Source organism: Scatophagus argus, chromosome 5 (assembly GCF_020382885.2).
Source record: "Scatophagus argus isolate fScaArg1 chromosome 5, fScaArg1.pri, whole genome shotgun sequence".
Classification (NCBI taxonomy): domain Eukaryota; kingdom Metazoa; phylum Chordata; class Actinopteri; family Scatophagidae; genus Scatophagus; species Scatophagus argus.
The window spans coordinates 25776147-25791460 of NC_058497.1; the positions used below are offsets into that span (position 1 = coordinate 25776147).

The 15314-nt window shown below is 38.5% G+C and overlaps 3 protein-coding genes across 3 annotated transcripts; 2 read left to right on the plus strand and 1 right to left on the minus strand.

Annotated features, from left to right (window-relative positions):
* Positions 1–270: 270 nt before the first annotated feature.
* Positions 271–1385, minus strand: LOC124058746 (olfactory receptor 52D1). The gene has a single exon (XM_046388276.1). The coding sequence runs from the start codon at positions 1201–1203 to the stop codon at positions 271–273; it is 933 nt and encodes a 310-aa protein (XP_046244232.1). The 5' UTR covers positions 1204–1385.
* Positions 1386–4530: 3145 nt separating this feature from the next.
* On the plus strand, positions 4531–8673 carry LOC124058747 (olfactory receptor 10J4-like). Its single transcript, XM_046388277.1, has one exon. The coding sequence runs from the start codon at positions 7112–7114 to the stop codon at positions 8039–8041; it is 930 nt and encodes a 309-aa protein (XP_046244233.1). The 5' UTR covers positions 4531–7111; the 3' UTR covers positions 8042–8673.
* A 4457-nt stretch (positions 8674–13130) lies between these two features.
* LOC124058748 (olfactory receptor 10J5-like) lies at positions 13131–15078 on the plus strand. Its single transcript, XM_046388278.1, has one exon. The coding sequence runs from the start codon at positions 13427–13429 to the stop codon at positions 14354–14356; it is 930 nt and encodes a 309-aa protein (XP_046244234.1). The 5' UTR covers positions 13131–13426; the 3' UTR covers positions 14357–15078.
* Positions 15079–15314: the final 236 nt, after the last annotated feature.

Consider the following 15314-nt stretch of genomic DNA (forward strand, 5'->3'; position numbering starts at 1 on the left):
TTTCTGGTCTGATCATCTCTCATTTATTTGCACCATAGTTACGTGACTGTGTCTGTGTCCTGATACATTATTGCACCATGCATACTTCAGTATCATATTCAGTGGGCCATGAGACACAGATTTTTTTGAAAACTCTCATAAAAAACAGCATTCACAATATTAATCATCAGTCAGTGTATTTTATTTAAGCTTCAGATAAAATGAAATGAAATTTCACTACAACAGGGACACAACCCATCCTGATATCGCTTTTCAAATCTGTATCTGTAGTCACAATTGTGTCATTTTCTTTTTAATCATTTTATTCATACTTTGCCGAATCTCTTGCATTTTAATGCCATAGATTATGGGATGCAGCAGTGGAGGGATGACGAAAAAACTCATACATGTAAATACATTCACTCCTTTTGGAACTTCATGACTCAAACGGTTATAAATGACACCAAAAAATGATGCCACAGAGAAATTAATAAATGTCACTAAGTGAGGGGTGCATGTCTGCAACGCTTTCCTCCGAGACTCTTTAGAAGTTTTTAGAATCACTGTGAAAATATGAACATATGACAGAATGACTAAAAAACAAGGGGAAACGATCACACAGACGGCACAGCACAGACCATACACGCTGATCAGAGTCGTCTTTTGACAAGAAAGGTTCGCAATCACCAGACTGTCACATAAAAGCTTATCAACTGTGTGCCCACATAGAGTGAGTCCGGATATCAGGTAAACCTGGACGGCCGAGAACAAGCTCAGGAGGAAGTAAACTATCGCCAGCATTAGTTTGACTTTAGCAGGTGTCATGATGGAGTGGTACAGCAGAGGTTTACAGATGGAAACGTACCGATCGTAGGCCATTAGTGCTAAGATACAAAATATACAGCCGCCGTACATGTTGCCAAAGAACACTTGTGTTAAACATAGTTTAAGAGAAGTCTCCTGCTTGTTCACTATGAGGTGTTTGATGATGTTTGGACACACTGATGAACTGCCCATCATGCCGCTCAGAGCCAGGTTGACTAACAGAACGTACATCGGTCTGTGAAGGCGAGACTCAACGGCAATGACCACAATGAGGAAAAGGTTAATACACAAGCCTGAAATGTAAAGTACAACAATGCAAATGACAAGCACAAAGTTATTCAGACCAAGACTGCTATAGATTGTAAACGTGATGGGGACTGTAGACGCAGAGCTGTTCATAGTGACACATTAAAATGAGCACCAGCATAATAACAAAGCAGTCATCTGAAGTAACGCAGACGACTTTCTTCACCTCCTCCCAACCTGCTCTTGTTCTGACAGTTTAGGTCTGGAAAGCAAATGTTTAGTTAGACGTAACTGTTGAACTGCTGTTAGTGGTCCATCCTACATTGTGTTCAGTATCGGCCTGATGCTTTATATCCTCCTTCACTTCCTCTGAATGAGCGTGATTACGAGTGTCTGTTTTTATGCAGCTCTACTATACCTCTTAGACTTTTTCCTCTGGGCTTCTGACATCATGATATCCAGAGCTGGGTGGCAGCAATGTACGCTGAGGACTTACTTTTGCATTAGTTTTCCTTTTTCATTCAAATTGTGAATAATAATAATAATAATAATAATAATCAATACTTGTGTTAACAGAATTCAGCGTATCCTCATGTTTTTAATAGGCTGAGTGAGGAAATGACTGCAGCAAAGCAAACATCATGTGGTTTCTAATGCTTGATGTGACTGGCCACGACTGTATTGTCGGTTGGCTGTCACACAGTTTTGTTCGTCATAGGGCAAATTTCAGAGTTGTGTTTTGCCCTCCTGAATTTGTTGACTTGCTCAGATTTTGTTGAGTTGCTCCTTTTTCCTTAATTTTTGTGCTTGTACCGCGGGTACATGGTCTGCATAGTCAGATGGGTTCTTAATTGTCTGCTTTAATCATGTTTATTGTTGATATAACTGGGACTCTGCACAGGGTGTTTTATTTTGAAAATTGACTGGATTCTCAGTGTTGTTTGGTTTGGTTTGGTCTGGTATCTTGGTGCAGCTTCCATCACAAACACTTAATGCAACAGTAAAGTGGTGGTCAGGCCAATTTGGGTATTGGAGACCAGATCTCCTTACCTTCTGAGTTGATCCTCCTCGTACAGTGAATGGATTAAATTGGACATCTTTCCAGATTAAGATTGCCACACCTGGCTTTGCTCTGAAATGTGAAGTCAAATAGCTGACTTGCATATGGAAGGTGTGCACAGTTATTGTGTAGGTCTTCTGCAGCCATTGAACAAGGTAAAGAAAGCCATGTGTCATGATAGCTATGAAATTCTAAATACTGTGTTGTTTTGTTACTTATTTTCTCATAAGCTTACATACAATCAGGCATGTTTTTGAAAGCAATGAAGTCACCCTCTGCTGGCCATCAGAAACAATGCAGGTTGAAGGTACTTGTGGAGAGTGATGATGTTTCAGTCTGGTGACACAGGGCCTGGTCTGCCAGTTCAGAGCCTTAGGTTAAGCACCGTGTATCACCCTGGTCAGTCTCCTTTTGAACAAACACTGTGCATGTCATATCAAACCTGTTCTGTACCATTTCAGAGTAACACCCAAAAGAAATGTTCTGCAGAGACGAAAGTTTAGGTACGTGGGTACTGACCTGACCACTTTTAATTTGGTTCGGTTAGTTTGGAATCAGAAACACAAACTTCAAAAATTCTTCTGTGCCTGTAAAAAATTTAAATTATAAGACCACCGATTACTGTCAACATGTCAAAATTTTCGAAGAGGCGATCGACTGTTTCATCAACGAACGCCACATTAACAGTTTAGTTCTTGTCACCGTACGCTTTGTAAGCAGTATTTCATAGTAGAGCACTGAGCTTACACAATGTAGTAGAAATTGTGCATATGAACAGATCTGTGTAGATCCCTCTGGGTTCTGTGGGAGTCAGTTCAGAGATTTAAACTCTAACGTTTTAACAGTAGAAGTTAATGCTCAAAAATCACACACACATATGTGGCAAAATAATCAAACATCTTTTGGAGTTTTAGATCCAAAGCCTGATTTAAAGTAGGCTTTGATGAGTGTCACTTGACAGAGATGATGTATTCATGGAAAGAAACCAGAAGCGTTTTTTTTATTATTATTATTATTTCCAGCAGTTTTTATTTCCCAGCCCTAGACTGAGGACTAATCAATCAATGTAGATATACACATTAAAAACCATACAGCATGACATTTGTGTGATTTAACCAGCTGTCTGTCCAGATTACAGTTCACTGAAGGCAAAACTGTCTGTTTTCTGTTGAGCTGCAAAAATGTTGAGGGATCATCTATAAATTAGCCTTTTCAGTCTTCATTTCAGAAATAGAGTAGATTTTATTACTTGTCACCAGCTGGATTAAAATGCTTTTACATGGAAGTGAACACAGTGAGAATAAAATTAACAAACAGAAATAAAAAGTGCTTAGCAGTAAAATAAACATAGTAAGCAATAAAAACGCTAAAATAATGACACTACTGGAAAAATTCAAAAGTAGACCATAGAACACAATGAATAAATCTGTGTTTGGTCAATCAGAAAAAATCTGTTGCAGAATAAATTAAAATTAACATTTTTTGCTCTGCAGTCACAGTTTGTTACATTATAGAGTTGTAGTATCTTATTTCATATATTTGTTTCTTTTTATTAAACTTTCAAATAGCATTTAAGTTTACATTTTTTCTCCAGAAAGCAGGCTTTTATATACCAGGCGTATTTTGGACATTTTCAGTCCGTACAGTAATGGGTTGACGAGTGGTTGACATGTAAGCCAGTATAATGACAAAAAAATACGCAACATATTGGGTAAATTGTACATATTAAATCTGCTCTGCACTATTTCAAAGAAACACCCAACAGAAAAGTTCAGCAGAGACACAAGGTGAGGTGTGCAGGTACTGACAGCTTTTTGCCTGGTCTGTTTGGAACCAGAAAAACAAACCATAAGAATCCGAATGTACGTGTAAATAATTAGAACTATAAGACCAAAGATTACTGTAAACATGTGAGCAAGTCCAAAGGCGTTATTGAATGTTGTGTCATGGCAGGACAGTTTCACAAAATAATAGTTGTCACAGTACACTTTGTTAATTATGTTCCCGCACAGCTGTAAAGGGGCAGTCATACCGAACACTATGACAATATTGATAAAGAAAGGGTAGAACCATATTAGAGCAGTAAGTATGGCTATCTTATTTGCTGTCATACGTGTGTTATATCGTAGAGGATGACAGATAGCGAGATATCTGTCATAAGACATGATGGCTAAGGTCAAAAATTCGATACCTCCGTAAGAGTACAAACAGAAAATCTGCAGTAAACAAAGTGAAGCAGAAACAGTGTGAACGTCAGAGAGGATCTGAACCAGCAGGAATGGAAACAACCCTGTACTACCATACAGTTCATTTGCAAACAGGCTGCACAGGAAAATGTACATAGGTTCATGTAAGCTTCTGTTCATACAGATAACCACAATGAGAAATAAATTGGCACAAACGATCAATATATAAATAGCCAGGATAATCAGGAAATATAGATATTTAAAAAGCCCAGTTTCAAAGTAGGCACCAAGTATGAAATATGAAATCTGTGTAGCGTTTATCATGATCCACCTTTTGGTTCTTTAAGTAATCATTCACACCATCCAGTGGGTGAACATATTGTGGTAGTAATACAACATGTTCGCATAGCTTTCTTAAAGTTTGACAAGTTTAAATACATGATTGTAAAAGAAAGCATCAATAATATATAAACATCACTCATCACACATCATTCACTGTACTTACATCAGTGATATTCATTTGAATGAGAATAAATGTCACAAATACATGGAAATTAAGATCATCTTACTGAAAGTCAATGTAACACAGGTTGTTGCAGTGGATGAATCCTAACATTGATCGGCCCACCTGTCGGAGTCACACTGTGACTCCCTCCCAAGTGCCCTGAGACCCTGATTCTGCTTCTTTTAACCCTTTCAGCTCAGGGGGACACCCACAGCACTATGATTGAACTGACAGTGAAATGCATGAGATGCATGTACGATTTGGAGCCAGAAGTGACCATATTTGGACAAGAGGGCGGAGTTGGGGAGTATAAGCAATGCTATGCCTCTGTCCTGTTTGGCTCTAACTGATGTCCTGAGAACATGTCGTGGTAGTGACTTGTCAATCACCAGGTAGCCATATCCTTAAACACCCTCAGTTACTCCTAATAGGACCATAACTTACAAAACAAACATCATACTGTATTGAAGACGACTTAGAATGAGTGATTGAGACCATAAGCTCATGAGGAAACTGTTTACAACTGTTAATCAAGTGGTGGCCCATTTTCTCATCATTTTCTTTACATACAATCAGACTTCTTTTTGAAAGCACTGAAGTCACCCTCTGCTGGCCATTAGAAGGAAAGCAGGTTTGAGGCACTTCAGCATTGACCTCACTTTTCAGGCCCAAATGTTTCATCCACTTATCGAATCTGTTGTTAATCTCGCAGACAACAGAGAAGAAATTAATTGTTCAGTTATTTTGGACTCATCAATATGGATGATAAATGAGATTTTGAGTGTCTTATTGAATGATTTTCCAAAATGCTAAACAGTCAGTCTTGTCTATGACAAGGATAAAACCTGTCTAGATCTCTCACTTAGATCTGTTCTGAATCAAAAGTTCTTTGCAGTCAAACCAAAGATGTAGCAGGTCTGCACAAGGACTTAACAGTCAGGGTCTGATCCTGGCAGCAAGTGAGTTGCTGACGTGTTTATGTATTTTCAAGGAGAGCAGAGCTCCCTTTTTCAGATATGCCTTGATTACATTCAAGGCTCATTCACATCCGCTGTGTACAACCACTGTGATCTGCCAGCCCCTTGGCAGTAATTTTGGTGACAAGGGAGGGGCAGATGCTGTCGTTCACTTTTCCTACGTGGGTTTATTCTGCTGGACCAGGAGATTGAACTGGTGACAGAATCTCAAGGGTTGAGAGGAAGTACAGGTAGGTCCTGGTGTGCATGTGTCACCACTGATGCAACCATGCAATCCATTCAGAATTTATCAAAGCACACTGAGCTAGTGTGTCACAGTGTGATGTATGAACTAATATAGCATATCCTCTCATCAAAAAAGAGGTACTTATAGGTAAGGATATATAATAATAGTAGGTAAGTCAGAATTGCTTTTGGTATCCAATATGAGTAAGTAATAGTTCAGTGAGATTTGTCTAGAGAGTGGAACATTTAGTGCTTGGTTGAATACTGAAAATGCAGAGTTTGAAGGACACTGCATCTTGTGTAAGTTCCTCTGAAAAGGAACTTTGAGTATAAGGTGTTTCCCACCAGCAACAGTGGACAGTTGATCCTCAGGGTAGCAGATGGGTTCAGCCTTCACAGCTTTGCCCAGAGAGTCAACAATCAGCAGCACTACAGCTCAACAATGAGTCATGTGGTTCTGGTGGTTGGTTAATCCAACTGCTGTCAGCACATAGGATGAATACAATGAACTTAAAGTAAACGTTAAAGAAGGTGTATATTTAAACAACCCCCTTGCACATTTTCTGATCAGGCCAGTGGAGCATGTCTCGGCATTAACTTAAAGCTGATCATGCTTATATTCCCTTTCTGTGAACATAGTCTGAAGGGCATCTGAAGGTAGATCAGACATATGTGGTGTAATGTTCTTAACGGAAAATTGACGGTTTTCTAGTAACAAATATATTCTGTTATTTTTATATCATGTCAAACTAAACATTTTTTTAGGTATGACACGTCTGAACAGAAATATAAATCAGGTATGAAGTATCTATTCAGTCACACCTGTGCTGACATCATTTAGATGAATGAGGTCTGCTGTGGGAAAAGGTTAAAAGAAGCCAAAGCAGAACTTCAGCTCAGTTATGAGGGACATGGTCAGACATCAGGTTAGCAAATAAATGTTACGATTTATAAAGTGTTACTGTGTTCTGTCTTGTCTTAGGTTTGTATTATGTACACTTTAAATAGGGGAATGGAGAGCTATTGTTTCCTTGGTGATGATTTTAGTGTGTGTAACACTTGGTGGTATTTGTTCATCCTATGAACAGTCTTATGAAGCAAAGGGAGGATGACGATGAACTCTACACAGGTTTCATATTTCTCGCTTGCTGCCTACTTTGACACTGGACTGTTTAAATACTTATTTTTCATGATTGTTTTGTCTTTATATATTCTAATTCTTTCCTCCAATCTCCTGCTCATTGTGGTTATCTGCATGAACAGAAGCTTACATGAACCTATGTACATTTTCCTGTGCAGCCTGTTTGTAAATGAACTGTATGGTAGTACAGGGTTGTTTCCATTCCTGCTGGTTCAGATCCTCTCCGACGTTCACACTGTTTCTGCTTCAGTTTGTTTCTTGCAGACTTTCTGTTTGTACTCTTATGGAGTTGTAGAATATTTAAACTTAGCCATCATGTCTTATGACAGATACCTTGCTATTTGTTGCCCTCTGCAATATAACACTGAGATGACATCTAACAAAACTACTATGCTTGTTGCTCTGACATGGTTTTGCCCTTTTTTACTGTGTATTGTGCTGACGTCCTTGAGTAGCTCCTTACAGCTGTGTGGCACCATTATTGAGAAAGTGTACTGTGACAACTACTCTATTGTCAAACTGGCCTGTTCTGACACCACGATTAATAACATCTATGGGCTCTTTCTCACTGCTCTCGCAATCTTTTGTCCTCTAGTTCTTATTTTTTACACATATATTAAGATTCTTAAAATTTGCTTTACTGGTTCTAAGCAGACCAGACAGAAAGCTCTGAGTACCTGCACACCTCACCTGGCTTCTCTGCTGAACTTTTCTTTTGGTGCTAGCTTTGAAATATTACAGAACAGGTTTAATATGAACAATCTGCCCAATATTTTGAGAATTTTCTTATCATTATACTGGCTTACATGCCAGCCAATTTTTAATCCTTTACTGTATGGCCTAAATATGTCCAAAATCCGCATGATATGTAAAAGTCTTGTCTTTGCTGAAATGTAGGCCACTCATATAATGTCCATACAACAGATTTCAGTGTTTCCCAGACATTTCAAAATGCATTTGTGATTGTTTAAGGTCTAAAATATGATGCTTGAAATTCAGCTGCATAACACCAATCCAAGCTACCTTCTGATCAGATAAATTAATTTTCCTTGATAATTTCAAATGATTTCAGAATTTTCTTATTATACTGTGTTATGAAATGCCTTTCCACAAAGATGTATAAAAACGTTTTTAAAAATGGCATGAATTGTGGTTCATTGATAAATCATATACATTGCAAAAATAATTGTTCGGTGAGAATAACAATAGAAAACCTTTACAAATTACAAAAGATTGTGTCAGTATTTTTTTGTAAAATGTGTATGAATCCTATGTTGTTAGAAGTTTTGAAGCAAAAAATCAAAATATAGTTTGGTTAGAAGCATTTTGTGGAAGATTTAAGTCCTAAATTGAAGATGCCCTAAATTGATGTTTATGGTGAATGTTTAAAGACCAAAATTCTATCTGCTCACAAGCTCCCAAATATTTTATTCAAAGCTTTATTATAAACGGCAATTTCAATTTATTTCAATTTATTAATTTATATAGCACCTTATACAAACAAAATTGTCTCTAGATGCTTTACAGAGACCCAGAGCCTTAACCCCCGAGCAAGACAGTGGCAAGGAAAAACTCCTTTTAACAGGAAGAAACCCTGAGCAGGACCCGACTCACAAGGGAGAACCATCCTGCTGATAGTCGTCTGGGTGAAGGAGGAGAAGAAGAGGTAGACAGGACAGAGAGGATGAAAGAGAGAGAGAGAGAGAGAAACATACATGCAGTAAACATCATAAATTACAAAGGACAGACATGACAGGTTGTTATAATTGGAATTCTGAAGACTATGTATTGTATGTGTTTGTTTATTAGCTGATATGTTGTTTAAGGTAGTTATAATAGCACTACATAGAAGAACAACAGGCAGATGTTGACAGTAGACACTGGGTTTGTCACTGGGTTTGTCAGAGGATGCAGTTCAACATGTAGATCTGGATGGAGAGAAACCTGCAGAAAGATACAGAGAGAGAAAGAAAGGGAGGGAGAGACACAAAACTACGAGGAGAACTGGAAAATGTATACTGGAAAAATAATAACGAATTATATGTTGATCTGATGAGGGAAGAGGAAGTAAGGAGAGGAGGTGGGGGAGTAGAGATGGTGGTGGTATTGGGGAGGTGGGGGAACTGCTCGGTGGATCATGTTTGTGTCCCGGCAGCTTTTACAAGATACAAGATAGGTTTATTTGTCACATACACAATCATACACGGTACAATGTGCAGTGAAATTCTTTGTGTCCCTGCTACCAAAAAATAGGTAAATAAAAAATTTTAATTTAAAGAAAAAAATAATAAAATTAAAATTAAATTTAAAAAAAAGTGAAAATGTGCATTATTTACATCAGTGGTATTTACATCTAGTGCATGTAGTGCAGGTGGGAGTGGGATTGTCCAGATTAACGCTCACTGTTGAGCAGACGGATGGCCTGGGGGAAGAAGCTTCTCCTCATCCTCTCAGTGTTGGTTCTCAGGCAGCAGAACCGACGGCCTGATGGCAGCAGGGAGAAGAGTGAGTGTCCGGGGTGATGGGGCTGCCTGAGGATCTTCTCAGCTCTCGACCTGCATCGTTTGGTGTAAATGTCCTGCAGGTCGGGTAGAGTTGTTCTGATTGTCTCAGCTGAGCGGACTACCCTCCTGAGGGCCGAGAGGTCCTGCTTTGTGCAGCTGCCCATCCATGTGGTGATGCTCCCACTCAAGATGCTCTCAGTGGTGCAGGTGTAAAAGTTCCTGAGCACCTTGAGGGGGAGCCTGAAGTCTCTGAGGCATCTGAGGTGGAAGAGACGCTGCCTGGCCTTCTTAACAGTCCTGTTAATGTGCAGTGACCAGGACAGTTCAGCTTAGGCCTATAGCAGTGTAGCTATGATAGAGATAGATTAACAGTTAGTCAGACCTATTGTTCCTGTGGCTGTCTGTCAAGAAGTGACTGTAACTATGCCTACCAGCCCTACACACTTTTTTTGAGGCTAACTATACGCTTTACTAAACAGAAAGGTTTTAAGTCTAGTCTTAAAAGTGGAGGTGGTGTCTGTCTGTCGAACCCAGATTGGCAACTGGTTCCACAGCAGGGGTGCCTGATAGCTAAAGGCTCGTCCCCCCGTTCTACTTTTATGAATTCTGGGAACTGCAAGTAAACCTGCACTCTGTGATCTGAGTGTTCTATTGGGAATATATGGGACTATTAGATCCTGCAGGTATGATGGGGTTAGTCCATTTAGGGCCTTATATGTAAGTAGGAGAATTTTAAAGTCTATTCTGAATTGTACCGGAAGCCAGTGAAGAGAAGCTAAGATGGTGGAGATATGATCCCTTTTACTGATTTCTGTCAAAACCCAATCTGCTGCATTCTGGATCAGCTGCAGGCTATTAATAGAGTAATTTGGACATCCTGACAATAGTGAGTCACAGTAGTCCAGCCTAGAAGTAACGAAAGCATGGACAAGTTTTTCAGCATCACTCTGAGAGAGGACGCTCCTAATCTTAGCGATATTACGGAGGTGAAAGAAGGCGGTCTTAGAGATCTGTTTAATGTGATGGATAAATGACACGTCCTGATCGAAGATAACGCCGAGGTTCCTCGCAGTCGTACTGGAAGCCAAAGTAATGCCGTCCAGAGAGAGAATATTATGAGCTATTCTAGTTCTAAGATGTTTGGAGCCTAGAACAATGACCTCAGTTTTGTCTGAGTTTAATAATAAGAAATTGGAGGTCATCCAGTCCTTTATGTCCTCAAGACATGCCTGGAGTCTGGCTAACGGCTCTGTTTCTTCAGGCTTTAAGGGTAAGTACAGCTCAGTGTCATCAGCATAACAATGAAAGTTTATGCCATATTTCTGAATAATATTTCCTAGAGGGTGCATGTATAAAGTGAACAGGATCGGCCCAAGCACTGAACCTTGTGGAACACAGAGGCTAACCCTTAAATATGAAGAGGAAACATTATTAACTTGAGCAAAGTGAAATCTATCTGTTAAATATGATTTGAACCAGCGTAGAGCAGTCCCTGTGATCCTAGTCTCATGTTCTAACCTGTGTAATAAAATGCTGTGATTTACAGTGTCAAAAGCAGCACTGAGATCCAGTAGAACGAGTATGGTAACAAGCCTGCGGTCTGATGTCATGAGGAGGTCATTTGTAACTTTAACCAGTGCTGTTTCTGTGCTGTGATGGGCTCTGAAACTAGACTGAAACACTTCAAACAGGCTGTTCCTGTGTAAAAGTTCATGTGAGAATTCCGCATAGACTTTGCAGGAAGTGATGGGAAGTATGTGTGAAGATTTGTCTGATGGAAACGTTAGTACGTGTGTGTGTATTTTGTATTCAGTACAATGACAATAAAGGTTTCAATTCTGTTCTAAGATGAAAATGTTCTTATGTTATTGCAAAACCTTTTTTTAATGCGTGTATCCATGTTTGTTAGGGTGACATTTTTCTTGTGTTTGTATTTGAGAATAAACATTTTAAAAGGAGATAAAAATGGACATAAATTACTGTAGCAGATATTAACTTGTTACGTGTCAGCGTTTCTGGAATTAAGTAATAGGCGGAAACATAATAATTACATATCTCAAATGGTACTTTTTAAAAAAATAATTGTCATGTGATGTTCTGACCAAGGAGACATTCATAAAGAATCCATAAAGACACTATAATAACTTATGACCTCAATGATAATTAATAGCATTAATAAGAATTAATAATTATTAACATTATCATCATTATTATATACCTGCTGTGGAATTTTCACATGCATTTCAGTGGAGAAAAATAAGAGAAACTTTCCAACTCTAAACAACTCTTGTGGCCATTTGAGTATTGAGTACACCAAGAAGAACCTGTTGTGCCCCATGCACTCGCTTTGGCATACAAGCAGTGTAGATTTTAGATCTGCGGAGGTTCACCTGAAAGCACCTTGAAGTCCCTGTGACTCTGTGTGTAAACTCTGAGACATTAGAGTCTTTTTGTTAGGTGACTATTCTGGTACAAACTTCTACCTGCCAGTGTGGCGGGTGGCCTGGTTTGAGATTCCATCTTCCAGCAAAATCAGTCATTTGGCTGGTGTTGAGTGCTAATTTCCAGTCTTGCTTGGTATTGCCGTGGTATTGCCGTGGCCGAGGCCATTGCTTTGACCCCTGCAGGAATCCAGATATACCCCAAGAGCAACTGGACCCACCTAATCCCAGTCTGGGGCTGCCTGAGCTCACTATTCCTGTCTTTGCCAGGCTATCTTGAACATCTTCTGAGCACATATTTAGGCATCTTTGGCCTGCTGGAGTATCTTACTCACATGTGGCCCAAACCTGGCAGACGAGGCAAGCTAAGCCACATGAACCAGAATGATTTCATGGTCCTGATAGTTGCCGTTGTGTTCTCTTTCAACAGTTCAGCCAGCAAGTACATGTGTTATGTTGTCCTTTGTAATTTTGATCATTTGCTAATTGTCAAGAAGGCAGTTATTCTCCTAGATATGAGCCAAACTACGAGGGACAATGAATGATAGCCTTCAGTCCTGAAATATTTTTTTTCTGTTTGCATATTAACCTCAAAAAACCCAAACTGAGCTGTGAGCTGTCAGTACATGGTTGGAAGCCCCAAAGGACGCCACAAGAAATGAGCATGGCTTGCATCCATTCACAATCCCCCAAAATACAACTATTTAAAAAAGATCCACCACGTGCTGTGAACATGGCATGGAAACATGGAGCATTTGGTGTGATTGTAGTACATTTACGTCTATTCTTTGATGACATGCACACAATGAATAAAGTGTTCCCTTAAGAGAAAGGGACCATTTTCATTTTTTTATTATTTGATTTCAGTGAGCTCTCTTTTCATTTTGTTCAAAACAGAACAAAGTTTGCACTGTTGTGGGGCATCAGTTAGAAATCAGTAACATCCAGTAGGCCTTTTGGTAATAAGGTCAGATGGCTGCTGTTGGCATCCTAGAGCTTAAAAAGAGGAAGAAATCGGGTTTCAGCTCATTAGGAGATAGGAACCGTCTGACTGAAGCAGGTGGCACAATGTCTCAACTGAGGCATTGTATCTTATAGTACAACCATTTGACTGAACTTGGTAGCTGGTATAGACGGGTATAATAGTTTTACTTCAGGCTTCAAAGTAAGTTTGAAGGTTTTTTGTTCCTAATACTACTTGTTTTTAAAGCTTTAACTGCACACCGTTCTAAAAATGCAAAGCTTCAAATGTTTGACTGAACTTTTGAGTCTATAACAAAAATCAAGTAAGGTTTTTCTTGTAAAGTGTTATGATTGTTTTATAAGCCTAGGGGATCATGATAAATGTTACACAGGTTTCATATTTCACACTGACTTCCTACTTTGACGCTGGTGTCTTCACATATTTATATTTTCTGATTATTATGTCTTTGTATATTTTAATTCTTTCCTCCAATCTCCTGCTCATTGTGGTTATCTGCATGAACAGAAGCTTACATGAACCTATGTACATTTTCCTGTGCAGCCTGTTTGTAAATGAACTGTATGGTAGTACAGGGTTGTTTCCATTCCTGCTGGTTCAGATCCTCTCTGACGTTCACACTGTTTCTGCTTCACTTTGTTTCTTGCAGGTTTTCTGTTTGTACTTTTACGGAGCTGTAGAATATTTAAACTTAGCCATCATGTCTTATGACAGATACCTTGCTATTTGTTGCCCTCTGCAATATAACACTGAGATGACATCTAACAAAACTACTATGCTTGTTGCTCTGACATGGTTTTGCCCGTTGCTGTTACTGTGTATTGTGCTGACGTCCTTGAGTAATTCCTTTCAGCTGTGTGGCACCATTATTGAGAAAGTGTACTGTGACAACTACTCTATTGTCAAACTGGCCTGTTCTGACACCACGATTAATAACATCTTTGGGCTCTTTGTCGCTGCTCTTACAATCTTTTGTCCTCTAGTTCTTATTTTTTACACATATGTTATGATTCTTAAAATTTGCTTTACTGGTTCTAAGCAGACCAGACAGAAAGCTCTGAGTACCTGCACACCTCACCTGGCTTCTCTGCTGAACTTTTCTTTTGGTGCTAGCTTTGAAATATTACAGAACAGGTTTAATATGAACAATCTGCCCAATATTTTGAGAATTTTTTTATCATTATACTGGCTTACATGCCAGCCAATTTTTAATCCTTTACTGTATGGCCTAAATATGTCCAAAATCCGCATGATATGTAAAAGTCTTGTCTTTGCTGAAATGTAGGCCACTCATATAATGTCCATACAACAGATTTCAGTGTTTCCCAGACATTTCAAAATGCATTTGTGATTGTTTAAGGTCTAAAATATGATGCTTGAAATTCAGCTGCATAACACCAATCCAAGCTACCTTCTGATCAGATAAATTAATTTTCCTTGATAATTTCAAATGATTTCAGAATTTTCTTATTATACTGTGTTATGAAATGCCTTTCCACAAAGATGTATAAAAACGTTTTTAAAAATGGCATGAATTGTGGTTCATTGATAAATCATATACATTGCAAAAATAATTGTTCGGTGAGAATAACAATAGAAAACCTCTAATAATACAATTACAAAAGATTGTGACAATATCTTTTTATAAAATGTGTATGAATCCTATGTTGTTAGAAGTTTTGAAGCAAAAAATCAAAATATAGTTTGGTTAGAAGCATTTTGTGGAAGATTTAAGTCCTAAATTGAAGATGCCCTAAATTGTTTTTTATGGTGAATGTTTAAAGACCAAAACTCTTTCTGCTCACAAGCTCCCAAATATTTTATTCAAAGCTTCATTATAAAAGTTCATGTGAGAATTCCACACGTGACGGGAAGTATGTGTGAAGATTTGTCTGATGGAAACGTTAGTACGTGTGTGTGTATTTGGTATTCAGTACAATGACAATAAAGGTTTCAATTCTATTCTAAGATGAAAATGTTCTTATGTTATTGCAAAACCTTTTTTAATGCGTGTATCCATGTTTGTTAGGGTGACATTTTTCTTGTGTTTGTATTTGAGAATAAACATTTTAAAAGGAGATAAAAATGGACATAAATTACTGTAGCAGATATTAACTTGTTACGTGTCAGCGTTTCTGGAATTAAGTAATAGGCGGAAACATAATAATTACATATCTCAAATGGTACTTTTTTAAAAAATAATTGTCATGTGATGTTCTGACCAAGGAGACATTCATAAAGAA

What these genes read in the sequence shown, in the direction of transcription:
- LOC124058746 (XM_046388276.1), bottom strand. Translation starts at nt 1,203, where the DNA reads ATGAACAGCTCTGCGTCTACAGTCCCCATCACGTTTACAATCTATAGC.
- LOC124058747 (XM_046388277.1), top strand. Translation starts at nt 7,112, where the DNA reads ATGACGATGAACTCTACACAGGTTTCATATTTCTCGCTTGCTGCCTAC.
- LOC124058748 (XM_046388278.1), top strand. Translation starts at nt 13,427, where the DNA reads ATGATAAATGTTACACAGGTTTCATATTTCACACTGACTTCCTACTTT.